Source organism: Brachionichthys hirsutus, unplaced genomic scaffold (genome assembly GCF_040956055.1).
Source record: "Brachionichthys hirsutus isolate HB-005 unplaced genomic scaffold, CSIRO-AGI_Bhir_v1 contig_860, whole genome shotgun sequence".
NCBI lineage: Eukaryota > Metazoa > Chordata > Actinopteri > Lophiiformes > Brachionichthyidae > Brachionichthys > Brachionichthys hirsutus.
Genome location: NW_027180686.1, coordinates 17907 through 44000, shown reverse-complemented (window position 1 = coordinate 44000; position 26094 = coordinate 17907). Strand labels below are relative to the sequence as shown.

Sequence of the window (26094 nt, the reverse complement as noted above, 5' to 3'; positions counted from 1 at the left end):
GTTTCTGTGGGTGGATGTTGTTTTTGCCGGGGTCAGATTTGAATAGTGCATATAAAATAAAGAAATCACAGACGGCAATTATTACGAGTGCTATTAGGAATGGCGCAATGGTGACGAACGAGATTAATAGTTTGTAATTAAGAAAGTAAGAGATGCCATATGCAATTGTAAAAGCCCAAACAATGCACACCATCACAACTCTGGGAGTCAGAGTCTTTGTCTTATGGTAGATGATCGGATGCACCACAGCCACGTAACAGTCCAGACACATGCAAGCCACCAGGAGGGGTCTCCCACATGTACTCAATGCAAAAGAGGCATTCCAAATCTGTTCAAGCTTCCAAACCTGCCATGTGGAGTGATTTATGACTCCACCTGGGATGAAGGACAAGAAGATCAAATCCATGATGGACATGTTCAGGATGAAAAAGCTGTTTGGCACAAAGGGAATTCCTCTGCGGTGCTTCTTAAATATGTCCCACAAAATAACAATGCAAAAAGGAAAACCAATAGCAAAGCATAATATCATACAAGCTTTCCAAATAAACGTGCTGCTCGCAAAGTCATCACAGGCTGTAAAATAAGAGGTCTCCAATGACCCCGACGTGGCAGAGCTGTTGGACAGGTTGGATCGAAGATGTTCCTGGAGAAGCATTCTGGAGCTGATGGCTTTGGGGGACGATGGAGCTGAGAGAAACAGATACTGGAATGGAAAATACACATGGAAGAAAACACATGGAAGAAACAAAAATATATTTGTTTTGAAAGAGGAATTTTTGATTCTACTTGGAAAATATGGGCACATACCTCTTCCTGTAGTTTACCAATTGGTTTCCTCACACGAATGCTGCTGTGTCTTGACAGTAGACTGAAGCATCCGCTGAGCAGCTTAAAGTCGTCGCATCTGAACAACAATCACTTGGTCTCAGACAGAGTTTTGTAAACTGCATAAAAATGGAAATGATCTGACCCACAGAACCTGGATAAATGAGAAGGGTGTGAACAGAGACCGCCTAAGATGTAAAGCTTAAAACCAATGCTTCGTGTGTTTGGTTGAGTGCACATACATTAAGTTTATTCAATTGATATCTCTAACTCACGTAAATATGAAGAGAACCACAAAGTTGTGCAGGGTTCACACTTTGGGAGCCGTGGGTATCTTTAACATGCAACATGCTAATCATTTCTTTTTCACTTAAAGTTAAAGATGCAAACTTGCTGTTCGTGCAGAAGTCACTCTCAGTGGCTCGGATGGCTTTCCCAAATCCACAGTAACCCACACAGCTGTCATTCGGTGACAAGTGATTGCAAATAATAATGCATTTAAGTACGGTAGTTAATTTATAAAATCCTTGGCTGGAAAATCAGATCTTGTGTCATCTGGTAGCAAGTGGAAAAAAACAAAACAATGTTTGACCCATACATACAGTGCAGGCAAATAAGGTGTCAAGCATGTTAATCGTTCATTCAAAAGAGTTGTCATTGCTGATTGACATGCCATTTGTATCCTGATATTACTGGAGGTTAAGAAGAGTTTGCTGGGTGAATGCAGTCAAGAGAGGAATTCTGTAAAGAAGCCAAGCGGCAGGCCGAAGCAGCAGCTGAGAGGAGCAAGTGTAGCCTTCGTGTGAGCTGTTGCCACTGGGTGATGCTATTGTTTTCATAATGGCAGACTTGTAATGCTGCTTATTAGTGTTGCTCATGAATTCTATACTTCAATGATCCTTAACAGTCATTTAAAGATAGGAAACGTTCACATCTTGTATTCATGTAATGTTTTATTTAGCAAGGTTATTCTATTACACTCATGCAGTCCCTTACAGAACAATTGCGCATACATTTGTGTCAGAACAACAACTTAAATTATTTTAGAGTGAGACTATTGTGAACAAAGTGATAACAATCTAACGGACAGGCTTGCTGTTATAAATTAAATGGTGAAAACCTGTGTTAAGACACAAGGATTAAATGGAACTCCTTGCATTCCAGTATCTGATTTTGTGAATGCTGCACTGGTCAAACGGCTCCTTCAGAAAGTCTGCAGGTAGCATTGTATGTCAGGGTGATGCTTTCATTCTGATCCCCAAATGACAGGCAGCATGGGGTCCGAGAGGTGTTTCTGGATCTCAGCAGGTCCTGAGTTGGTATCCAGGTTCCCCGGCAGCGAAGGGTAGCGGAGGCTGCCGCCCGCTCTTGGGTTCTCCATGAGACAGGATTTGACTGATGGCCGTGGCAGCTGTGGAGTCGACCCTTGACGTGTCTCGGTGCCAGGGGTGATGGACATGGCGTCGTCTGATGCCACGGTCACACGGAGGCCGCTGGACAGCAATTCCTGGGACTTGTTGGTGACTTGAAGTTCAGCCTGATCAGGGCTCTGTAGTAAAGACATTGGTGAGGGTCTGAACGATTTGCCTTTGGAGAAGCTGGAGAATAACATTGATGTTGGCTGTCATTCTACGGGGCCGCTGCTGTTTGGTGGGACAAAATTCATGATCATGTGTGTCTGCGATGATTTTAGTTTTAGTTTTGTGATGTTAACAGGAAAATAAAAGAGATATTTGAAGAAAAATGTCTACCAGTTATTTCGTTACATTTCACTAGCTACTTTAGAACGTACAGGATAATTACAAATATTATCATATATAATTCGTATCTAAGTAAACATAAAAATAAAGGAAAAATAGCAAGAGATTTAAAGAAGCTACCTCCACTAAATTAAGAATCATATTTTGTTAACCTTTGTTAATGCAAGTGTTTGCAGCTGGTTTTCCAAGTGTGCTTTATGTGATTAAAAAGCTACAGCCAATCACCGCATCTTATCGTTCTCGCATCCTCCAATCATATTCCTTCTTCCAAATTTAAACTGTCAGCAAGGAAATTGGAATTTGTGTGAAGAAAAGCTTTTGCCGCTAAATATGTGGAGAATATCACAGCGACAAAATAAATGTTTAAGTCATTTCAAAACTTTTCTGAGGTTAAATTAAATCAAATGGACTACTTGCATCACATGGAGCAGCAGGTATGTTTGCCTCCTTGGTGGGGATGGGAGTGCCTTAGAAATAGATGCTCTATTTCTTGTTAGGAAAAACTGATAACCACTGTTTATGTTTTATGCTTGGAAAATACATTATAATGTTACTAACAGCTGAACAATCAGAAGAGAAGTCACACAGTTTCTTTGTTGTTTTTAATTGCAGCAGAGTTACAAAGCACATAAATAATCACTAAACCTTTGTGTGAGGTTAGGATTTAAATTGAAATTATGGAACAAACGTTTCCATTTGCATATGTTTTTTTTTTCATCTGACGTGCAGTATCACAGAATACAGGCAGAAATGATTTGTTTGCACCTGCACATCACAATTGTCATGAAAGATGAGCCGTCTGCCTCCAGTATTTACATGTGTAATTGATCACGGTACACGAAGGCCACCATGCAAATCTACTATGAAAAAAAATAAATCTTTGGTATTACAAAATGACTAATTTAATCAAGTTAAAATCTAATCCAGAATCCATCTTCATAAACAGATTTAGTTTGACTTTCTAAGACATTTAACTGTTTCCCAACAGCGTGACAACATTAACATTGCAATTTAAAATAATCTTAAAACAACAACAACAATAAAACAGCAAACAAAGGGCCATGCAGTACAAACTATAAAAGGATAAGGAAAACTGCTCTTAGAATTAAAACAGTATAATTTAAAATTTACAATAATAATAATAAGTAGAAAAAAATAATATTAATGTTCAAATAAAAACTGTGGTATGGTTTTAAAGTTAAAAGTTAAAAGCTCCCACAAGCACACCGATTCACAGAGAAGTCTCCCTACATGTTTCATTTGATGTACCAAACATACAAAAATAACATAACATTATTAAAGATGAAAGCAGACAGAGAACTAATGTACCTCAGAATGTTATCTACAGTTATGTCAAGAGTCGCTCAGACTCAAATCAAACAGTCAAACAAAGAAAATCCAATGAAAATGTGGCTGATCACATCGGACCTGAAAGCCCATATTTTCTAGCGTCTGCAGCATGTTGTTTTGTAAGAATTCAGAATCTGCAAACACTTCAGCTTCCCTTCATTGTTTAGGTGAAGCAAAGGCATGATAACAGATCCCAAAATGGCAATAAAGCTTATAGGCAAACCAATGGTACAGAAGAAGGTAGAACTACTGGTCTGCAGAGTTGCCCCAATTAATATCATAGTGACTGGGGGGAGGTAAGAGACCACTGACACCACCAGGCTGTTGGTGAGGGTCTGAACAGCTCTTTGTTTCTGTGGGTGGATGTTGTTTTTGCCGGGGTCAGATTTGAATAGTGCATATAAAATAAAGAAATCACAGACGGCAATTATTACGAGCGCTATTAGGAATGGCGCAATGGTGAAGAACGAGATTAATAGATGGTGATAAAGAAAGTAAGAGATGCCATATGCAATTGTAAAAGCCCAAACAATGCACACCATCACAACTCTGGGAGTCAGAGTCTTTGTCTTATGGTAGATGATCGGATGCACCACAGCCACGTAACAGTCCAGACACATGCAAGCCACCAGGAGGGGTCTCCCACATGTACTCAATGCAAAAGAGGCATTCCAAATCTGTTCAAGCTGCCAAACCTGCCATGTGGAGTAATTTATGACTCCAACTGGGATGAAGGACAAGAAGATAAAATCCATGATGGACATGTTCAGGATGAAAAAGCTGTTTGGCACAAAGGGAATTCCTCTGCGGTGCTTCTTAAATATGCCCCACAGAATAACAATGCAAAAAGGAAAACCAATAGCAAAGCATAATATCATAAAAGCAATCCAAATAAACATGCTGCTTGCAAAGTCATCACAGGCTGTAAAATAAGAGGTCTCGAATGACCCCGACGTGGCAGAGCTGTTGGACAGGTTGGATCGAAGATGTTCCTGGAGAAGCATTCTGGTGCTGATGGCTTTGGGGGGCGATGGAGCTGAGAGAAACAAATATACTGGTATGGAAAATACACATGGAAGAAAACACATGGAAGGAACAAAAATATATTTGTTTTGAAAGAGGAATTTTTGATTCTACTTGGAAAATATGGGCACATACCTCTTCCTGTAGTTTACCAATTGGTTTCCTCACACGAATGCTGCTGTGTCTTGACAGTAGACTGAAGCATCCGCTGAGCAGCTTAAAGTCGTCGCGTCCGAACAACAATCACTTGGTCTCAGACGGAGTTTTGTAAACTGCATAAAAATGGAAATGATCTGACCCACAGAACCTGGATAAATGAGAAGGGTGTGAACAGAGACCGCCTAAGATGTAAAATTTAAAACCAATGCTTCCTGTGTTTGGTTGAGTGCACATACATTAAGTTTATTCAATTCAGGGAGCCAGAATGGAAAATGTAGGTCTGCCACTGCCACTGTCTCAAACCAGGAAGTGAGCAATGACAACAATCTGTCAAAAGCATTTGCCTCTCATTCGGTGACAAGTGATTGCAAATAATAATGCATTTAAGTACGGTAGTTAAAATCCTTGGCTGGAAAATCAGATCTTGTGTCATCTGGTAGCAAGTGGACAAAAACAAAACAATGTTTGACCCATCCATACAGTACAGGCAAATAAGGTGTCAAGCATGTTAATCGTTCATTCAAAAGAGTTGTCATTGCTGATTGACATGTCATTTGTATCCTGATATTACTGGAGGTTAAGAAGAGTTTGCTGGGTGAATGCAGTCAAGAGGGGAATTCTGTAAAGAAGCCAAGCGGCAGGCCGAAGCAGCAGCTGAGAAGAGCAAGTGTAGCCTTCGTGTGAGCTGTTGCCACTGGGTGATGCTATTGTTTTCTTAATGGCAGACTTGTAATGCTGCTTATTAGTGTTGCTCATGAATTCTATACTTCAATGATCGTTAACAGTCATTTAAAGGTAGGAAACGTTCACATCTTGTATTCATGTAATGTTTTATTTAGCCAGGTTATTCTATTACACTCATGCAGTCCTTTACAGAACAATTGCGCAGACATTTGTGTCAGAACAACAACTTAAATTATTTTAGAGTGAGATGATTTGTGAACAAAGTGATGAGAATCTAACGGACAGGCTTACTGTTATAAATTAAATGACTGTGGCGTCGTCTGCTGCCACGGTCACACGGATGCTGCTGGACAGCGATTCCTGGGACTTGTTGGTGACTTGAAGTTCAGCCTGATCAGGGCTCTGTAGTAAAGACATTTGATTTAAGCAAATGCATGAAAAGATCTATGCATACAACGTTCACTGTAATATTTGCCATTATGCTCTACCTGTGTTGGAGTCCGACTGTCCATCTGAATAGGGGAGATGGGGTACATGCCGTGCAGCACTTGTGTTCCAGCTCCATACAGGCCAGGGGAGTCAGTAGGGAGGGTATTAGATGATACAGTGCAGTAAGCCGGAGGTACAGGAGCGATTTGCCTTTGGAGAAGCTGGAGAATAACATTGATCTCGGCTGTCATTCTACGGGGCCGCCGCTGTTTAGTGGGACAAAATTCATGATCATGTGTGTCTGCGATGATTTTAGTTTTAGTTTTGTGATGTTAACAGGAAAATATAAGAGATATTTTAAGAAAAATGTCTACCAGTTATTTCGTTACATTTCACTAGCTACCTTACATTTCACTAGCTACCTTAGGATAATTACAAATATTATACTATATAATTAGTATCTAAGTAAACATAAAAATAAAGGAAAAATAGCAAGAGATTTAAAGAAGCTACCTCCACTAAATTAAGAATCATATTTTGTTAACCTTTATTAATGCAAGTGTTTTCAGCTGGTTTTCCAAGTGTCCTTTATGTGATTAAAAAGCTACAGCCAATCACCGCATCTTATCGTTCTCGCATCCTCCAATCATATTACTTCTTCCAGATTTAAACTGTCAGCAGGGAAATTGGAACTTGTGTGAAGAAAAGCTTTTGCCGCTAAATATGTGGAGAATATCACAGCGGCAAAATAAATTTTTAAGTCATTTCAAAACTTTTCTGGGGTTAAATTAAATCAAATGGACTACTTGCATCACATGGAGCAGCAGGTATGTTTGCCTCCTTGGTGGGGATGGGAATGCCTTAGAAATAGATGCTCTATTTCTTGTTAGGAAAAACTGATAACCACTGTTTATGTTTTATGCTTGGAAAATACATTATAATGTTACTAACAGCTGAACAATCAGAAGAGAAGTCACACAGTTTCTTTGTTGTTTTTAATTGCAGCAGAGTTACAAAGCACATAAATAATCACTAAACCTTTGTGTGAGGTTAGGATTTAAATAGAAATTATGGAACAAACGTCCCATTTGCATATGTTTTTTTTTCATCTGACGTGCAGTATCACAGAATACAGGCAGAAATGATTTGTTTGCACCTGCACACTCACAATTGTCATGAAAGATGAGCCGTCTGCCTCCAGTATTTACATGTGTAATTGATCACGGTACACGAAGGCCACCATGCAAATCTACTATGAAAAAAATAAGTCTTTGGTATTACAAAATGACTAATTTAATCAAGTTAAAATCTAATCCAGAATCCATCTTCATAAACAGATTTAGTTTGACTTTCTAAGACATTTAACTATTTCCCAACAGCGTAACAACATTAACATTGCAATTTAAAATAATCTTAAAACAACAACAACAATAAAACAGCAAACAAAGGGCTATGCAGTACAAACTATAAAAGGATAAGGAAAACCGCTCTTAGACTTAAAACGGTATAATTTAAAATTTACAATAATAATAATAAGTAGAAAAAAAGAATATTAATGTTCAAATAAAAAAATGTGGTATGGTTTTGAAGTCCAAAGTTAAAAGCTCCCACAAGCACACCGATTCACAGAGAAGTCTCCCTACATGTTTCATTTGATGTACCAAACATACAAAAATAACATAACATTATTAAAGATGAAAGCAGACAGAGAACTAATGTACCTCAGAATGTTATCTACAGTTATGTCAAGAGTCGCTCAGACACAAATCAAACAGTCAAACAAAGAAAATCCAATGAAAATGTGGCTGATCACATCGGACCTGAAAGCCCATATTTTCTAGCGTCTGCAGCATGTTGTTTTGTAAGAATTCAGAATCTGCAAACACTTCAGCTTCCCTTCATTGTTTAGGTGAAGCAAAGGCATGACAACAGATCCCAAAATGGCAATAAAGCTTAAAGGCAAACCAATGGTACACAAGAAGGTAGAACTACTGCCATGCATAGTTGCCCCAATTAATATTATAATGACTGGGGGGAGGTAAGAGACCACTGACACCACCAGGCTGTTGGTGAGGGTCTGAACAGCTCTTTGTTTCTGTGGGTGGATGTTGTTTTTGCCGGGGTCAGATTTGAATAGTGCATATAAAATAAAGAAATCACAGACGGCAATTATTACGAGAGCTATTAGGAGTGGCGCAATGGTGACGAACGAGATTAATAGTTTGGAATTAATAAAGTAAGAGATGCCATATGCAATTGTAAAAGCCCAAACAATGCACACCATCACAACTCTGGGAGTCAGAGTCTTTGTCTTATGGTAGATGATCGGATGCACCACAGCCACGTAACAGTCCAGACACATGCAAGCCACCAGGAGGGGTCTCCCACATGTACTCAATGCAAAAGAGCCATCCCAAATATTGTCATACTGCCAAACCTTCCATGTGTAGTGATTTATGATTCCACCTGGGATGAAGGACAAGAAGACAAAATCCATGATGGACAGGTTCAGTATGAAAAAGCTGTTTGGCACTAATGGAATTCCTCTGCGGTGCTTCTTAAATATGCCCCACAGAATAACAATGCAAAAAGGAAAACCAATAGCAAAGCATAATATCATACAAGGAGTCCAAATAAGCGCGTTGCTCTCAAAGCCATCACAGGCTGTTAAAGAAGAGGTCTCGAATGACCCCGACGTGGCAGAGCTGTTGGACAGGTTGGATCGAAGATGTTCCTGGAGAAGCATTCTGGAGCTGATGGCTTTGGGGGACGATTGAGCTGAGAGAAACAGATACTGGAATGGAAAATACACATGGAAGAAAACACATGGAAGAAACAAAAATATATTTGTTTTGAAAGAGGAATTTTTGATTCTACTTGGAAAATATGGGCACATACCTCTTCCTGTAGTTTACCAATTGGTTTCCTCACACGAATGCTGCTGTGTCTTGACAGTAGACTGAAGCATCCGCTGAGCAGCTTAAAGTCGTCACGTCCGAACAACAATCACTTGGTCTCAGACGGAGTTTTGTAAACTGCATAAAAATGGAAATGAGCTGACCCACAGAATCCGGATAAATGAGAAGGGTGTGAACAGAGACCGCCTAAGATGTAAAATTTAAAACCAATGCTTCCTGTGTTTGGTTGAGTGCACATACATTAAGTTTATTCAATTCAGGGAGCCAGAATGGAAAATGTAGGTCTGCCACTGCCACTGTCACTGTCTCAAACCAGGAAGTGAGCAATGACAACAATCTGTCGAAAGCATTTTCCTCTCATTGGGTGACAAGTGATTGCAAATAACAATGCATTTAAGTACGGTAGTTAATTTATAAAATCCTTGGCTGGACAATCAGATCTTGTGTCATCTGGTAGCAAGTGGAAAAAAACAAAACAATGTTTGACCCATCCATACAGTGCAGGCAAATAAGGTGTCAAGCATGTTAATCATTCATTCAAAAGAGCTGTCATTGCTGATTGACATGTCATTTGTATCCTGATATTACTGGAGGTTAAGAAGAGTTTGCTGGGTGAATGCAGTCAAGAGGGGAATTCTGTAAAGAAGCCAAGCGGCAGGCCGAAGCAGCAGCTGAGAAGAGCAAGTGTAGCCTTCGTGTGAGCTGTTGCCACTGGGTGATGCTATTGCTTTCATAATGGCAGACTTGTAATGCTGCTTATTAGTGTTGCTCATGAATTCTATACTTCAATGATTGTTAACAGTCATTTAAAGGTAGGAAACGTTCACATCTTGTATTCATGTAATGTTTTATTTAGCCAGGTTATTCTATTACACACATGCAGTCCTTTACGGAACAATTGCGCATACATTTGTGTCAGAACAACAACTTAAATTGTTTTAGAGTGAGACTATTTCTGAACAAAGTGATAACAATCTAACAGAAGGCTTACTGTTATAAATTAAATGGTGAAAACCTGTGTTAAGACACAAGGATGAAATGGAACTCCTTGCATTCCAGTATCTGATTTTGTGTAATTAATTACACATGAATGCTGGACTGGTCAAACGGCTCCTTCAGAAAGTCTGCAGGTAGCATTGTATGTCAGGGAGATGCTTTCATTCTGATCCCCAAATGACAGGCAGCACGGGGTCCGAGAGGTGTTTCTGGATCTCAGCAGGTCCTGAGGTGGTGTCCAGGTTCCCCGGCAGCGAAGGGTAGCGGAGGCTGCCGCCCGCTCTTGGGTTCTCCATGAGACAGGATTTGACTGATGGCCGTGGCAGCTGTGGAGTCGACCCTTGACGTGTCTCTGTGCCAGGGGTGATGGACATGGCGTCGCCTGATGCCACGGTCACACGGAGGCCGCTGGACAGCGATTCCTGGGACTTGTTGGTGACTTGAAGTTCAGCCTGATCAGGGCTCTGAATTAAGCAAATGCATGAAAAGATCTATGCATACAACGTTCACTGTAATATTTGCCATTATGCTCTACCTGTGTTGGAGCCCGACTGTCCATCTGAATAGAGGAGATGGGGTACATGCCGTGCAGCACTTGTGTTCCAGCTCCATACAGGCCAGGGGAGTCAGTAGGAAGGGTATTAGATGATACAGTGCAGTAAGCCGGAGGTACAGGAGCGATTTGCCTTTGGAGAAGCTGGAGAATAACATTGATGTCGGCTGTCATTCTCGTCTCCAGCCTGAGGAACCAAGAAACAATGAGATTCACAGGCCTTTAGGTGATTACGATACCGATAATGTCCGGTCCGGTGCATAAAATGAATCGGAAATGAACGACAAGGTGGGCTCTGCACGATTGGACCAATACGACTACTACAAGGCAAACAAAGTTGAATTACTTCACTGTTGCATCTTTCGTATACAGTCAATATCAATATTGAAATCCAGCTGAGGGCATCGCAAAACTCACCTATTAAGCTGGGAATGTAAAACGTCGAGCCGAGACTCCAGCTCACCGGGTCGTTCCACTGTAAATGGCGGAGGGTGGCAGGAGTTCCGGACAGAGGAAGATCGCCAGGCCGGATCTGAAAACTGTTGTGACTGTTGGTCCGGCCAGTATCGATACATTCCTGGCAGATTCAGAAAGAAAGCAAAGGAAAAATAGGGAATAGAAATAGAACATAGAAACATTGTGGAACTTTTGATAGCCTTGAGAAATGGCTTTGTACAGATCCATAGACAAACAAAATCCCCTTTATTTTACTCCATATATAACCTTTTCCATTTAAGCCTTCAACAGGTTGACTCTATCATTCCATCGCGTGCTTCCAGAATAGACCTCAGGTAAGACTTATCCTCTACCTTGGGCAGAGCCGGCTCTAGGCATAGGCGAACTAGGCGGTTGCCTAGGGCACCACCAGCTGGAGGGGGCGCCACTCCAAGCCTCGAAAAAAAATAATAATAATAGTTTTAATTTATAGCCCCAACGGGCGCCCTTTTCTCATGCTCATCATTTCATTTTCTAACCGCTTATTCCGCTATCGGGTCGCGGGCCAAGCTGGAGCCAATCCCAGCAGTCAATGGGCGAGAGGCAGGGGACACCCGGACAAGCCGCCAGTTCATCGCAGGGCAACACAGAGACAGACAACCAGCCACACACACACTCACACCTACGGGCAATTTTAGTGTCACCAATCAGCCTAAGCTGCATGTCTTTGGTGGTGGGAGGAAGCCGGAGAACCCGGAGAGAACCCACGCAGACACGGGGAGAACATGCAAACTCCTCACAGAATGGCCACTTTTCTCATGCTCTGCCTAGAAAATAAAAAACAAACAAATACAGATAACAATTAACCCCCCCCCCTCGTATTTTGTCATTCTTGGTATGACTTGAAACACAATGCCTTGACCGTCCAAGGAAAGGGGGGAGGGGGCGATTTATCAGTGCGCACCTCAGCTAGACCGTGACAGTTGCTGCTGCAGAGAGGAGCTTCTCCAAACTAAAGCTGGTGTGGCACCCGTGACTATTTCAGTTAGAAAAGGCACCCCCCAATATTTTTATTGTATTGGTTTTCATTGTCGTTGTGCATGCAGACTGACTGAACAGTACGTTCTGGTGTTATCCCAGTCGCCACCAGTAAGTGGCAGTAGTGGCTCACCGACGGACTCCGCAGCGCATCCGGTGACGTCACACGAATGCGCCACTGACGGCGTCGCTTCCACTGGGTTCAGTACATAAGCACATGTTGGATAGCACTAGAATGGACTCGTTCATGTTCAGGACATTTTGTGTATAATTATCTTGCGTTGTAAGATCGTTGTTCTGTATTAAAAGTGAATGCTAAGTACCGTTAGCTCCCGCTGTTAGCAGCTACCGTAGCCTCTGCGGTCGACGGGTGTCTCTAATTGTTTTACAACGTGATTCCTGTTATACGGTATATGTTTATGTGATACCTCAATGATTGTAACAGTGATAGATAACTGTTAGATGCTAGACTGTTTAGCCACACGCATGCGCAGTGGAAGCGCTAACTGTGACGTGATTGTGGTGTTGGGGTTTTGTTATCAAATGACAGTTGTGTTCTTGAACGTCACTTGAAGCTGATGCACGCTGAATGGTTAAGGACCAATGGGATGAGGCCAAGAGGGTCATGTGACTTAGGTTGGGGAACGCGAGGTTGTTCAATAAAATAGTTATCACGTCAGCTCACAGTTTGTTCCACGCGAGTCTTTATTGAAACATAAAGACACGACAGTGATCATGGCGAAATTATTTGCTATGTATCTGTTTTGCATTGTTTGTGTGGAAGCTGTCAGGACTTTTAATTTCCTCTTAATCTGAACAGTAACCCTGTTTTATTTCTGTTTATTTATTTATTTTATTATTATTTAATTATTTGTATTGTATAGCGTGTGCTAGTTGTTTTGAAGAATAATTAAACTTTTAAGGTCCGTCATATGGCTGTTGTTATTAATGTTTTATACATATAATGTTTGCCGTGTATGGGGGGGGAGGCGCAAAATCATAATCTCGCCTAGGCCTAGGGCACCAAAATGGCTAGGGCCGGCTCTGACCTTGCGGGTTGACATCCAACATAGCTTCCCTTCCCGCTGATGAACCACTTGCAGGCAGAAGCTGCACCACAGAGGGGGGGTATTCCCATCTGTTATCCTCTGGAGGGTAAAGCTCTACTTTGGCATTGTGTGAAAGATGCTTCGCCAGGTCTTCGCTCGACTGGGAACAGGAAGATCCACAGTTGCAGCAGTCATCCCAGAAGGTTGGGTCTTCATGATCAATTCCATCTGTTCAAAGTAGAGCATTCACTTACTCTTTTATTTGAACCCCAATCAGGGTGTCAAGACACAACCTGCCCCTTCAGTAAGTTCTACAAAATATGTCAGTTGGGTAGCACCTTGTCTGACTGATATTCTGGACGTCTCACCTGGTCTGTTTCGGCAGTCCACGGTGGGTATTCTGTGTCTGGACTTGTGGCGACAGTCACAGTCGTCACCACAGTTATCAGCTATTATCATTTGCGGAATTTGATCAGCCTGAAAACAAGATAGCATTCAGTTTCTAAATGGGTATGAGAGAACTCTTTAAGAATGAGATTTGTTGGCAATTGTCTGATTGTCCTTCGAGTCTACATGGCATCAATCTTGAAGAGACGTAGCCCCAGATACGCTTTCCTAGGACAACTGAGAATTTATTTTCATAACCCGATGAGAAAAAAAATTGCCAACTCAGTCAAGATGCCATTTTTCTCATCGTTGACTGCCAACCTACATCTCTCAGGTCAAACGTTATCTCCAGGTTTCTCCAGAAGTTGTCTGCAAAGCTGGGGTAGATATCAAGCACCTCCAACAGGTCCTCCCTCAGGATGCGGTGCAGATCACAGTAGGTGATGGTGTGGACATCTGCATTGGCCTTTCCTGGTTCATCATACAGATGGATGCACTCGCCAATGATGTCATTCGTTTCTGCAAGACCATTAAAGTACTCACTTCAGTGGACGGTGTTTACTGGAGTATGCTTTTGGAGCATTTATGAGATTCACTATACCCAATATGGCTACCACCACATCGTCCCTTATGACCTGAATGGAACCTTGAGAGATGAAGAACAGAGAGTCCAGGATGTCTCCATAATGGATCAAAATATCTCCTGGAGGAGCATGGACTGTCTTGAACCTCATACCCAAGGCACGCAAACAGGCTTGACTGCCACCGTGGAAAGCCTTGCAGTTCTGCAGGAGAGATCGGTTCAGGTGTAAACAGATGTCTGCCTGCAAAGATCCTGGGAACCCCTTCAACACCTGAATGTGAGGAAGACAAGAGATTACATGCAAAACAGAAATACTGAACAACCTTGGCAGGAGCTACAAGTTAAAGTAGGACAAACGTGAAATCGTATCACTCTTCCTTACACCATTCATGTCGATGCCGTTTGTGTAGGACCAGGCATGCTGAAAATATTCCTCCAGCTTATGGCGAAGGCTCCCTGGGATTTGGTGGAATCGGATGAACTCTTTGACTCGTAGCATCTGGGTGTGGTAGCGGGTTGTACCAGAGTACAGACGCTGGATGATGGCTGACACATTTCCAAATATGCTGGCATACATGAGGGCTGAGATAAAAGAAGCTATGAGAACGTGGTTCGCAACATTATAGTCTTCAATTTGCAAATTAGCAAAGGATTTATGAACTGCATGTGGTTCAGATCTCACCACCCCACCCCGTCCCACCTTTCCCACAGCCCCCTTGCATCGCTTTTCAACTCACATCCAATGACCATGACGCAGATGGAGAAGATCTTCTCCGAGTTGGTGTTTGGAGAGACATTTCCGAAGCCGACGCTCGTCAAACTGCTCAAGGTGAAGTACAGAGCAGTGACGTACTTGTCTTTAACTGACGGACCAGAGGAGGAGTCGCTGTCATTGTACGACTTGCCCAGTTGTTCAGCCAAGTTGTCCAGCCAACCAGTCTCTGTGTACGGCCTCTCTACGAAGCCGATAGCATACCAGATGCAGGCGAGCCAATGGGCAATGAGCACAAAGGTGCACATCAGGAGGAAGAGGACAGCAGCCCCGTATTCAGAATATCGATCCAACTTTCTCGCCACGCGGACCAATCGTAGCAAGCGAGCTGTTTTCAGCAGGATGGTTAAGGTGGCCATCTTTGGTATCCAGCAACAAAGGGAAGATCATGTTAATCAGGGTCATGCAATGTAAAACAGCTTAGGAGAACTTAATCAGACACTCCAAATATATGTGACAATTACCTACAAGATAATATTAGAATAAACGCAGTGTTAATGTGGGGTCTTCAGCTGACTGAAATATACAGAGAGGCAGAATTCCTACCTCATCAGATCCAGATCTGAAAATAAGGAGGTCAAAAGGGATCGCTGCAAACAGATCTATCGGGAACCAGCCTTTGACATAGTGTTTGGCGATCCGGCTCGGCTGTGTGACCACCTCGTCATTGTGGTCCACGTACGTTGTCCGGAAGTTGATGATTATGTCCACAATAAACAGCACATCCACCATGAGGTCTGCCACATTCAGAGGGTTACATGTGTAGCCACAGCTCCTGTGACGTAAAGCCCTGTGCTCGTCCAAGAGGAAGGTGGCGGAGTAAGGAGTGAACACAGCCGTGTAGAGAACAAGGATGAGAATAATCCAGTCGCAAAAGGCCTTGAAGGGGCTGTAGTGAAGCAAGATCCACCACGTTGTCTCTGAAGCCTGAAGTTTATACTCAGGAAGTACGTCAGACTCCAAAGAAAGTACCTAGACATAAATAAAGAGTGTTTCAGTGTGCACACATGAACGTTAACGTCATTTAGGGAAAATCTAAAAAGACAAATTTAATCTGTAGAACGTCGTGTGATGGCAAAAACCATCTCCCGAAACAGACAGCAGCTTTATCAAAAGTGTTTCCCCCCCTGAACTACTGTTGACCAACAGACCTTTCTAGAAGACATATGTTGTTCTGACCAAATTCTTGATAGAGACGGGATGTTCTGGTTCAACCCTGTAGAGCCGACAGATCCTTGATCATCCTGTCAGTGGAGACGCCACGTAGGAAAAGGCTTCGGCGCATCCAGACATTACAATTAAAAAAAAAAAAAAAAAGTCTCGAGGAGAAGCTAAGACAATTCTGTTGTCGTGCTGCAATCAAACAAGCGCTCGCTAACTGAGTGCATGCCAGCACCATCTACAGAGGCAGTGATGCAGAACGCCGAGCCCCTGGGCTCAGGCAGCGGCGGGTCTGGATTGAACTGTTGTTCAATGCGATTACGTTTCATATCCAGCCACCAAAAGCACATAAAGATTTTTCCACCAGTTGATTATAGCCACAGTCCTCTCTGAGACTGCTAGAATCACCGGTGACCATGTGGTGCTCTTTAAAGATGAAAAGCATAAGATCTTTAAACATTAATATAGCAGAAAACAGCTGTTTGCTGTATAAATGCACTGTTTCGCAGAGTATGCCTAATTGTGTACATTCATGTTAAATGGGATATTGTGGATCTAATTCAGCCACAGCCCACAAGCTTCTGGGCTCCCGTACCTGTGTGACTTTCTCTGTGATGTTCTGAGAGCGTTCCTTCACCTTTGAGGGACTGAGAAGCTCCAACCGGGGAGTCGGAGGCGAACGGCATTCTGGGCCCCTGCTGGACGGTCCCACGTTCCTCATAAGTTCAGAGTCAGACATGGAGCTCTGCTGGGCTACAGGTGATTGGAAAAGCATGTTGATATTTACATTTAGCTTAAAGAGATCCTTCAAAGTGAATGTTTTTACAGATTTTTTATTTTGTTTGTTTCTTCCCAAAATGTCAATCTAATAGCGCCCCTCCCAAAAAAAATAATCTGCATTGAAATACCGCCTCACTACCCGACTCAGCGTTGCTGTCATTGATTGGTCAAAGTCAAAATAAATATGCAAAACATACCTGATTTGAAACCAGATGTTTCAGATCCCTCTCAGACTTGACCAATCAACAGCCATGCGTCAAATAGCCGTCCTTCAGGATACATTTTAGCTTCTCAAAAATATTCAATTTCCTGATTGATATTTCGGCCGAAAAAACAACAACATTTTTTCCATTCAGACATCAGTGTTGAACTCCTTCACTCTAGCACAGGCATAGGACTGGCCTGCAGCTCGCATGTTGTCGTGCGACATTCAGCATCACGGGAAAATAATCAATGTCATGCTGTAACCGAGCAGGAGCGACAGGAAAATCGATGACGAGCATCGCAGCAAATGGGCTCCAAGCCATTACTTTGGAATTCCCCGTTAGCATCAGCTCACAGTTTCAAAGTATGCAGCTTGGCTTTTTAGCTTTGGGCTAAAATCTAGTTCACTGATGTAACAGGTAGATCACTCACTCACCGCATGCATACTGTTATGTGGGATAATATTGACAGTAATGTATCATTGCTATGACCTTTGATGCGACTGGCTCAAAATGGCCTTCAGCTATATCCATCAATAATCTGCTTAAAAAAAATAAGTATTTCATAAAATAGTTTTCAAAGTTGTTTGTGGACATTTATGAAAACAGACACAAGTGTTTCTCAGTTTTTCCACTGAAGGGGGAAGTTTCTGTCTTTAAATCTACATTTAAGACATGCTTGATTCTGAAACCTCTGGGTTATGACAGAAAAAGCGATGTCATTTTATTGTTAAGAAAATTGGTCTTTTAGTGGAAGATCCAGATCAGACCCAAATAATGATTCAGATTCATGAAAGACATGCCGAGCGGGGTTATTGACACATTTGTTTATTGGATGGTTGGATTTACATCTTCACAAAAACAATATACCCCCACCCCCATTCAGTTCCATAATTATATGTATTCATTGACAAACACTGTTTGCAAAAATCAAATACTCCACATTCAGTATACTTATTGTCCACCAAGCATCCAGGAGACAGACTCAGCTGTCTGCCTGGATGTTGTCCCATACTCGAACTGTATCTGGACTGTCATTGAGCGCTTCTATTAGCGCTGACGCAGCATCCAGATGAGCCTGGTTCAAAGATATGAGGGTTTGGGGAAAGAGCTCCAACCCAGAAGACGTTATCTGCATCCCCAAATCCTCCAGCGAAGCCCCAACCTTCCTCGTGTTCCTCATGTCAGAAATGAACTGAGGGAAGAGAGCCAGATGAGATTATTAGTGGCAGGGCTGAACCGTGCTATTCATTATAGTCTTCAAAAAAGATCAAACCGACCTGCAGGACTGGCCGCCCCTCCTCATCCTCAGCCTCCTTGACATCTTCGGCCCCGACCTCAATGGCCAGCTCCAAAGCCCGCTCCATTGAGACGTTTCGCGCCGGCACCGCCACCACCCCCCTCTGACTGAAGGAGCGGCGCGCTCCCTCTGACAGCATCGCTCTGTGGATGAATAGAGATTCAGATTTCTGGGTGTAGACATCAAATCACACGTGTAGCTTTACTGGGAACTTTTACAGGAGTTTACTTATTTATCACTTTCAAAAATGGCAATGCAGCATTGCGTATTTACTTTTTTTTAAAATTATTACTATTATTCAATGAAACCCTTAAATTAGAAATGCATGACAGGGTGCTTGATTTAATGCATATGTGGCCATGGAAGTGACCGGAACGCCTAAATTCAATGATTTTCCGAGCGAATACTTTCAGTCATAACAGAGGCGAGTTAAAGGAAGCCAGTCCTCACCCATTCTTGGCCAGTAGATGTTTAATCTCGTGGTGGCAGAGTGAGATGTTGTCAGTCAACACCTCTATGATGAGCAGACATCCCCCAGGCCCCCGGGCTTCGAACATTTGTTGGGACAACGGTTTGGTCTTTCGTACAGAGAACAGACAAAGAGAGAATCGGACAAGCTTATGTTCCAATGGGCCGATCTTCATTTAAGTTCTCTAAACTTACAGCTTTCTTGATGGTATTCTCTATGGACAATTTGGGCATGTGGTTTGCTCTGCATTGCTCCAGTATCTGGGCTAAATTTCCATTCAAGTCTGGGTTGGACCCCCCCTCTGCAGACGAAGAGACAATTAGCATTGGCCATGGGCGGACAAGGAATCTAATCTACTGTAAAATGAATCGCCTTTCCTCGAGTCACCTTTAACGGCCATCTTTATCTTCACGGCGAGCCTCGCGAATGTCTTGCTCCTCGCCTCGTCTTTAGAACCCTTGACGTGCTTCACTTTTGACCACTTATTGTGTCCGGCACATCGGGCGGAGCAGAGCTGCAGCGGCCGGGCAGGAGGGGACTTCCACGGCGCGGACGGCGCGCACGAAGCCGGCGGATGGGAGGGCCCGGCCGAGGCCAGGAGTCTTCCTAGTCTCGCCGCCAGAGACCGGGGGCATGGGGTGGGGAGAATCCTCAGCGCCGTCCGCCACACCATGCCCTTTAGCCACACGGAACGAGCCTTTTGAGAGGCGCTCTTACTTCCTGGTTTGCAATGACGTCAGGAATTGGCTTTTCAAAATAAATGTCAGTCAAGCTACTGTTCGAAGTGATTATTTGATTTTATTCAAGCTTTATTTAACCAGGTAAGTTAATTGAAAATTAATTCTGTTTTGCAATATCTTTGGCAAGCAGTTATTTATTTTTTTGCATTTAGATATTTTATTTTGTTCTTGTTGGATCTAATGATTTTAAACAGCAATACACAGTACACATGCAATGGTGGTTGAATAATTTTGCTGTTGTTATAGATTATAGTATATATTTATATGCGTTTTTATGCGTTTGTTCATGTTCATGTTTGCCCGTAGTCAGCTTGGATAGGCTCCAGCAACACCTGTAAGGCAGATAGAGAGAATGTGGTCGTCTCATCTACAAGAAAATGGATGGATGGAATATAATAGTTTGCAATTTGATATAGTGGATGAAAAACAAAATAGGATATGTATTTATAGAATATATATATATAACAGAATATGTTAAAAAAGACAACAGGGCTGAGGAGCACAAAGAGTTAACTGAGGTGGAAGCCACACACCAACCCATTTCTGATACGCAACAGTCCAAAGGACTCTAGAAGGAGGAGATTCCTTCCACAATGCTCTCCTTTCTCTCTCTCCCTTTCAGAAACCTTCTCACACTGCACACTCACGTTAGTGACTCGTCCCTCAAACATGATCAGGGATGTCCAATCAGCCACATGGAAGAACTGCAGAAAGGAGGTGTTTATAAAAGGGATGTCAAAGTTCCAGACAATCTAAGCAGCAAACTGACTACTAAAACAAAAATAATCATTTTAAAATACAAGGAGTACTGATGGGACACCACAGACGAATAGTTCTTAATTCTGGGATGCAGTTTCCTTCAGTGAGGAGGACAAGATGATCTGATTTACACATCCTGTTTTGATCGGCAGTTGGAAATACATCATGCTGCTTGTAAAAGGAATTGGTTGCATGGCTTTTTTCAACGGTGTAATAATAGCGACTGCACTGGTAAGTATACTAATCCTAAACATCTTCACAATTACGTCATCAGTTGAATTGTTTATAACATAACAAGTAATAATTTCATTAACATTTTTATCAATTTATCAAAAATATTCCTCATTCTGTCGACAAAATAATTAATATTTTAATCATTTTTACTTGAGCAATTTTTATGATTTTTTTAAACCTTTTCTTTAGTAAATTTCATTGGAATCATTAGAATGATTTGTCTGTGATATTGGGAAACCAACGACCTAATAAGGTCCAGTCCAGTCGTAAACGTTTTCATGCTCTAAATTTAAACTTTTCACACAGTAGCATCATATCTTGCACTATAATGTAATGGATGACACTACGTCAGAAATACTAGCTCCATTCTGCTGCACTTAGGGCCAGAAAAGGTTCACGTATCTGTCACTTCTTTGATTGTTTCATTTCTGCACATAGATTTATGTTACACTTTGGTGAACATACTCGTCAAATAGGGAGACTGACTGTCAGATGATTGAGGTGCAGTGCTTTTTTTTACATTTATGTTTATTGTATTTCCAAATTGTAGAACGAATTGAAATCAAACTTTTAAAAGGCAGCTTAAATATCACTCAATTATCTTTGTACAAACCTTTGTAAAGAAAAAAAATAGAACCAACAGAAAAGTCAGTTTGCTAAATTGCTTGCAAAAATATGTCCAAATAATTATATAACTTTCTATAATAATTCATAATAAACTTTCTAATAATAATTATATAAATTTCTGCTGCTCTGTTGCGAAATGTACCTCGGAACACAAAGGCACTTGTGTAGACTAGTTCTTAGCAGCGTGGCTGAGGTTGAGAGGACAATGGCAGCTCCAACGCTGGAGAAAAAGGGGTTTGGCGAGGGATCATCACATACTACACCCTCACACAACTATTTCACAACACCTGGAGGCAGCATATCAGATTTAACCCCAGGGAGTTTTTGGGGTTGACAGATCAGTTAATCAGGCACATCAAATCAAATTAACTTCTATCATGAAAATCTTGATCTCTGTGGTTGACTTGAAAGTTGCTTTTGGTTGTGGAGAAATTTCAAAAATATATAATTCAACCGATTTTGTCTTGATTAGATTTCTACAAGGGATAGAGTCTTTTGAAATCCATTTTACATTTAGGTAGGTCCTTTTATTTTGTTTATAAATGGCTGGAATGCATCATAACTCTTAAACTACATCACAAGATTTTGGATTACTGATCAACAATGTTAAAATGTTCCGTCATTATGTAGTTAAAATCCATAAAATGTCCAGCAAAATTAATATCATTTATATTATTCTGACATTCTCATATTATTCGTACTTTTCCCTTTCTATGACATACACAGTAAGATGTGTTTAACGCTTGTATGCCAAATTTAGCATTTTATTGCATCTATTGCCTTCTTATCTTGATTTCACATCTCATTTTTTTGATCCACTTGCCAAAGATAGACGCCGATGATGTCATTACACGAGATGAGCAGATCTACGTCCTGATCGGCGCTCATGTCAAGTGTGAAAAGAAGATCCAGGCACAGATTACCCTTGTTGAAGGTTTGTGTTCTGCTGCTTGGTAAATGTAGGGTCACAGTAAAGCACTATTAAATATACAATCAGACAATCAGTCATACATTATGCAACACTAGGCCAATATCCTGCATCTGGTTATCTCTGTAATTACAGTGGAGGAGTTGAGTGCACACAATTGTGTGGAATATTTCATTAAAACTGATAAATTGCTTCATTAGCCTTTTCAAAGAAATGTAATCAGATGCAGCTTCGGTATGAATCGAGATGTTTCCCACACTTTGTGCAGAAGGTGACTGCCTCCCGGAGTGGGATGGGATCATCTGCTGGCCGCAGAGCCGAGCGGGTCAGCTGGTTTCTGTGATGTGTCCAGGGTACATCTATGACTTCAACCACAGAGGTAGGAAGGGACACTAATATGCACCAGTGTTGTTTTTATCTTTGTCCTGATAGGTCCTGAAACCTGAGAGAGAAATGGAACATGCTATACCAACTTCTGTGCTGTTGCTCCCGCGTCGCATATGATAAACTTGGGAGTGTGCTCTGCGATTTAGGGCGAGCCCACCGCCAGTGTGATGCATCGGGGAACTGGGAGCAGGTCCTCAGTATCAACCGTACCTGGGCTAACTACACAGAGTGCACCACCTTCTTGATCTCCAACCACAGGAGCCAAGAGGAGGTGCATAGATTGGGTTTGACTGTCTTGATGTCTGCACTGCTGTGTAGTACTACGTGGATCTTTGCATTAAAAGACACATCAGTGTGCAATATGCTCTATATACTGTATATACCTTATATTTCATACATTATTATAAAGATGATCTATAAATATGCTCTGTCTATTGGATCTGTGCACCCTACGTATGTTTTTGTTTTGCTCCAGAAGGTGTTTGAGAGACTTCATCTCATGTACACCGTTGGCTACTCAGTTTCTCTGGCATCGCTGCTGGCGGCTGTCTCCATCCTCAGCTACTTCAAGTAAGAAAGAGAAAACCTCATTCATATTCAGATGAAAGATGTGAAGAGCAGATTAACAGTCGATTCATAAACTAGAAAAAAGGAAGGAATGTAATTTGCACCAAGATAGGATGTGAATTTTCTTAAAGTCTAACATATTTTTCTCTGTCTGTCCTATTAAGGCGTCTCCACTGCACACGTAATTACATCCACATTCACCTCTTCACCTCCTTCATATGTCGGGCTGTCAGTATTTTCGTGAAGGATGCTGTTCTCAACGCCATGTCTGATGACCACAATGCAAAGACAGATTTCAGTGTACTGAAGCCCCATATGGTAAACTTTATATTGTTACCTTTATTACCATTTACCCATTGTTTCTTTTCTAAACTTAATGTCGCCCATTGTATTCTTGCCAAAAAGGAGCTCAATATCAGATACAATAAAATAAAAAATGGAGCAATGTAAGATTAATGTGTAAAATCTTTACAAAAATCAAGCAAATTAATATAGAACAAAATATAAATCCCTAATTATACTATATTATTGTATTTTTTATGCACTATATGGTCTTGTAGGACCTGTTTGAATGCTATTGCACCTTTTGCCTCAGGCCGGATGTAAAGTCGCTGTTACAGTTTTCCTTTATTTCCTGGCGACCAATCATTACTGGATCCTGGTGGAGGGCTTGTACTTACATAGCCTCATCTTCATGGCCTTCCTCTCTGACAAGAACTACCTCTGCGCTCTTATCATCATTGGCTGGGGTAAGAATCGTACCATACACTCATCACTTATGGGGCAAACGGTGGCTGATCTCCTTACCGTTCTCTCAAATGATCGTAGGTGTTCCAGCTGTGTTTGTGTCCATTTGGGTCAGCGCACGGGCGTCGTTGGCGGACACACAGTGAGTCCTGTGCTGCATTTGCTCATTTAATACATACATAGTGCCCTCTTCAACTTTTCCATTCCTGTGGCCAGATGCTGGGACATCAGTGCAGGAAACCTGAAGTGGATCTATCAAGTCCCCATTTTGGCAGCCATTGTTGTAAGAAGACTTTACACTGTTAACTTATATTTGACACTTGAGCGTTTTTGCTGTACACCTCTGCCCCTGCAGGTGAATTTCCTCCTTTTTGTCAACATAATACGTGTGCTGGCATCTAAGCTGTGGGAAACAAACACTGGTAAATTGGACCCTCGGCAGCAATACAGGTACTTGTCTATTTACCACCTCATAATTGGCTCAGACAGTTGAGCATTCATTTGCTGCGTGAATGTTTATTCTGTGAATTTGCAGGAAACTTCTAAAGTCCACATTAGTCCTCATGCCCTTGTTTGGAGTTCATTACATGGTGTTCATGGCTCTTCCCTACACTGAGGTCACTGGGCTTCTGTGGCAGGTGCAAATGCACTATGAAATGTTCTTCAATTCATCCCAGGTCAGAATGTAGCACGAGCTCATGCATCCATTTTCTTCCGCTTCTCTGCATTGTCATGGGAGTTGCTGGAGCTAAAACAAGCAAACACCTATTTTGTTGAATGTTGAAGAATTACCTCAATTATTTTAGGTAACAAAACGCTTTTTTAACATTTATTATTTACACACATTAATGTGGTGCAAAATGTCAATATCATCTTTCAGGGCTTCTTTGTGGCATTTATCTACTGTTTCTGCAATGGGGAGGTAATGAAGCTACAATTCAGTTTGATTGAAGTCACACAAATTCACTTCGTCTTTTCATTTAAAAAAAGAGAACCATAACTTTCTTCCTGTTCTCAGGTGCAGGCGGAGGTGAAGAAGGCATGGTTAAGACGTAGCCTCACGCAGGATTTCAAACACAAAGCCAGAATGACCAGCAGCGGTGGTGGGGGCAGCTGCTACTACGGCGGCATGATGTCACACACCAACACCCACAGTGTCAGCTCGTCTGCTACCAATGCCAGACCCTTCACTGGAGGTGCAGTGGGCCCTACGAGTGGAGGGCCAGGGGTCAAGCTGCCACAGCAAAACTCTCCCCACCCTCCAGCCAGCCTCCCGGGATACATGCCAGGAGATTCTGAGGACTGCGCCTCCCAACAGGAGCAGGTTGTGCAGAAGATTGAGAGGAAAGAGCATGGAGTTTTTGCCAGGCATGTCAAAGTCAGCAAAGGAAGTCGTGACCAAAAATGTCAGGGAGTATCTCTAAACAGAAGCCCTGGAGCATTAGATACGAACAGCTCCGTATCTCTGAAAGAGCTGGAGACCAGCTTGTGATGATGTTATCATATAAACCTCCATTTTCAATTTGCATTTGCAAACACAAAACTGGCAACTTACCAAGCTAGACATTTCTGCCTGTTTGCTTTGACATGTTATAAGAGAAATCAAATACGCTATCATAAAATGACACTGAAGGCCTTTTCTCATGATGAAATATCAGATCTGGACTATAGACATCGTCATAATAATATGTGGACTATGTCGGGTTGCGTGTCCTGTTGTGTCAACTTTTTCCATCTTTAAGCAATTTCCTTATGAATGTCATGTGTATTTATTTAATCTTTGGCTATGCCTGTGCATTGTACTTATTTTTTCTGTTTTCTCTTAATGCTAAAGTAAAAGTGAACAGAAGCTAAATATCTGTGTAGACGCGAGGGTAAAGGGAATTTAGAAAAGATAGATGTGGATGTTTCAAAGGATGGTTTCCTCGATCCTTTGTGTTTTGTCTGTGTTGGATTTTCCAGGCCAGACAGACTGACCCCACCTCAAGTTGCTTACTTTTCCTCAAAAACTTACATGATATGCATTAAGATAACTGCATTTTTTGTTATTAACAGCCAGTAATTTCCAGACAGAACGTCTACACTGGCTGGATTCCTCTGTCCACATTTTGTGTGTTGCCTTTTGGCTTCTTAGCCCTATTTATCAGTCTGACAGGAGCCTTAGGGCAGATGCACAAACCTTCTAAACATCAGAGGCCAAACCCCAGACCCTTCCTGTGTGTGACCTAAAT

General features: G+C 41.9%; 3 protein-coding genes across 3 annotated transcripts; 1 reads left to right on the top strand and 2 right to left on the bottom strand.

The window, feature by feature from the left end:
* Positions 1-10305: 10305 nt before the first annotated feature.
* Positions 10306-16861, bottom strand: LOC137916429 (potassium voltage-gated channel subfamily H member 6-like). The gene is made up of 11 exons (XM_068759455.1): positions 16718-16861; positions 15508-15933; positions 14927-15320; positions 14572-14771; positions 14208-14460; positions 13932-14125; positions 13588-13696; positions 13220-13447; positions 11115-11274; positions 10680-10884; positions 10306-10608 (listed from the first exon to the last, which is right to left on the bottom strand). The coding sequence occupies exons 1-11, from the start codon at positions 16859-16861 to the stop codon at positions 10306-10308; spliced, it is 2616 nt and encodes an 871-aa protein (XP_068615556.1).
* A 1056-nt stretch (positions 16862-17917) lies between these two features.
* On the bottom strand, positions 17918-19587 carry LOC137916426 (translational activator of cytochrome c oxidase 1-like). The gene is made up of 5 exons (XM_068759451.1): positions 19262-19587; positions 19069-19175; positions 18856-18983; positions 18386-18548; positions 17918-18300 (listed from the first exon to the last, which is right to left on the bottom strand). Exons 1-5 carry the CDS (start codon positions 19545-19547, stop codon positions 18091-18093), a joined length of 894 nt encoding a protein of 297 aa, XP_068615552.1. The 5' UTR covers positions 19548-19587; the 3' UTR covers positions 17918-18090.
* Positions 19588-20517: 930 nt separating this feature from the next.
* On the top strand, positions 20518-25355 carry LOC137916428 (parathyroid hormone/parathyroid hormone-related peptide receptor-like). Its single transcript, XM_068759454.1, has 13 exons — positions 20518-20604; positions 22063-22168; positions 22431-22541; positions 22696-22820; positions 23025-23119; positions 23281-23434; positions 23712-23865; positions 23945-24005; positions 24080-24146; positions 24219-24313; positions 24399-24540; positions 24744-24785; positions 24882-25355. The coding sequence occupies exons 1-13, from the start codon at positions 20539-20541 to the stop codon at positions 25353-25355; spliced, it is 1692 nt and encodes a 563-aa protein (XP_068615555.1). The 5' UTR covers positions 20518-20538.
* Positions 25356-26094: the final 739 nt, after the last annotated feature.